This window comes from Perca fluviatilis, chromosome 7, assembly GCF_010015445.1.
Source record: "Perca fluviatilis chromosome 7, GENO_Pfluv_1.0, whole genome shotgun sequence".
NCBI lineage: Eukaryota > Metazoa > Chordata > Actinopteri > Perciformes > Percidae > Perca > Perca fluviatilis.
In genome coordinates, this window is record NC_053118.1 from 38,199,763 (window position 1) to 38,202,262 (window position 2,500).

Below are 2,500 nucleotides of genomic sequence, written 5' to 3' on the forward strand. Positions count from 1 at the left end.
ATCAATTGCTTCGTTCGGTGATTGCGTGATATTGTGTGGTGTGGGCTGATTATTGATATTGAGAGAGTTTCTGCAAAGTGATCTCCAGAGCTGTCAGCTGCACAGGAGGTGCCCCCCTCCCCTCAGGAATAGGCGCAGGGAAGCTGCTAAGCAGCTCCTTCATTCCTCTCCTGTTCCACTGGAGGCAGTGGAAGCTTAGGCATCGTGGTGGGGAGGGATATGAGAGACTCCTGTCCCTCCCCAGGACCACAACCTGGGAGGATCTATCCCTTTCCTCCATAACTTACCTGGAGGATCTGTGCTGGACGGTTCACAGCTATGGAATGATTCTGAACTCAAGGGATACTCAATGTTGGCGTCTGTCTGTTATGTCTGTCTTGATGATGATGATGATGATTCTGTTGATGATGATCTTGATGATGTGATGCCAATGTCTGTTTATTGGTAGTGGTGATGATGATGATGATGGGTGATGATATAATATTAGATACTGTGTGTGTATGATGTATGAGGGTGTGTGATATCTGTCGTAGTGATGTTGATGTGCTCTGTCTGTTATGATGTGTTATTGATGATGATGATAGTTGATGATTTATGTGATGATCTTTGTGATGATGATGATGATGATGATGTGTTTCTGTGATATGTGGTGTCTCTCTCGTGGTTATTGATGATGATGATGATGATGGTCTCTGTGCTAAAATGTGTTGATGTTGATTGATGATGGTCTATCGATGATGATGTGATGATGTCTGTTGGTTGATGATGATGATGATGATGATGATGATATGTATTGATGTCGTAGTGAGTGTGATGTCTCTATTGATGATGATGATGATGATGATGATGATGATGGTGATGATGATTATTGATGTGTTGATGATTTGATGATGTTTTTGATGTGATGATGATATGTGTGGTGTCTCTGGTCTGATGATGATGTGTGTGTTTTTGATGTGATGATGTGTTTTTGATGAGGTGATGATGATGATATGATGATGATGATGATGGTATGATGATGATGATGATGAGTGTTTGATGATAATGAGATGATTGATGGATGTTATGATGATGATGATGATGATGATGTGGGTGATGATGATGTATGATGATGATGATGATATGAGTGTCGTGATATGTGTATTGATGATGATGTTTCTCTCTGGTCTGTTTGATGATGTTGATGATGTGATCTGTGTGATGATTATGATGATGATGATGTATATTGATGATGATGTTATTATGTGTGTGTATTTGATGATGATGATGTTGATGATATGGTATTGATGATGATGATGATGTGATATGTGTATTATTATTGATGATGATGTTATTATTGATGATGATGATGGTGATGATGTCTGTGTGATGTATTATTATGTGTGATATGATGATGATGATGTATTTTGTGTGTGTGTGGTATTGTGTTATTATTAGTGTTATGTGTGTGTATGTGATATTGTATTTTATTTTATTGATATTGTGTCTGTGTGTATGTATGTGTGTGTGTGTGTGTGTGTGTCTGTGTGTGTGTATATATGTGTGTGTGTGTGTGTGTGTATATGTGTGTGTGTGTATGTATGTGTGTGTGTGTGTGTGTGTGTGTGTCTGTGTGTGTGTATATGTGTGTGTGTGTGTGTGTGTGTGTGTGTGTGTGTGTGTGTGTGTGTGTGTGTGTGTGTGTGTGTGTGTGTGTGTGTGTGTGTGTGTGTGTGTGTGTGTGTGTGTGTGTGTGTGTGTGTGTGTATAGGACGTTAGGACTTAAGATTTGGGGTGTCTGACCTGCAGAGCTTCAGCGAGGCTCCTCCTCTGCCCCCCCACCAGGAAGAAAGGACGAGTCTTGTCCAGCAGGGAGACGCCCGGCGTCTGTCCACACCTGAGGACACACACACACACACACACACACACACAGGGTCAACTGGGACACAACGATACGCCACAACTTATGTACAAACAACTCCTTTTCCATCGCCAACATACAGTATATGTAAACAATATAACAACATGGAATAAAATAAGTAGTATGAAGGGGCCCATTTGAGACTCTATATACATGTGAATTTAAATACAGTGTGATGTGCAGTGTGGGTTATTGCACATTATTTGAATATTGCCCATTAGTGGTGATGGTAAGGATCAGCAGTAAGCACGGTGCTGGAGGTTGAATCTGAGTCTCTTAAGTTGGTATCCAATCAGAAAGCTATCTTAATATCTGATGTCTAAGTGCTCCTGCTGTCTATATTATTATTATTATTTGTTTATTATTATTAGTATTATTATTATTATATATTATTAGTATTATTATATATTTTTATATATTATTATTATTATTATATATTATTATATTATTATTATATATATTATATTATTATATATTATTATTATATATTTTATATATTATTATAAATATATATATATATATATATATATATTATAATAATATATTATTAACAATTTTTGAAAGTCTGTCTCTTTTGTATCTTTTATTTCCCTCTGTTTA

The 2,500-nt window shown here is 37.1% G+C and overlaps 1 protein-coding gene across 1 annotated transcript in view; it reads right to left on the reverse strand.

The window, feature by feature from the left end:
• Positions 1-1,782: 1,782 nt before the first annotated feature.
• LOC120562477 (disintegrin and metalloproteinase domain-containing protein 33-like) overlaps positions 1,783-2,500 on the reverse strand; it is a gene marked incomplete at its 3' end in the record, with an annotated part of 3,184 nt that continues 2,466 nt past the window's right edge. The window contains 1 exon segment of the mRNA XM_039806190.1: positions 1,783-1,876. Within this exon segment, the coding sequence (XP_039662124.1) occupies positions 1,783-1,876 (94 nt within the window).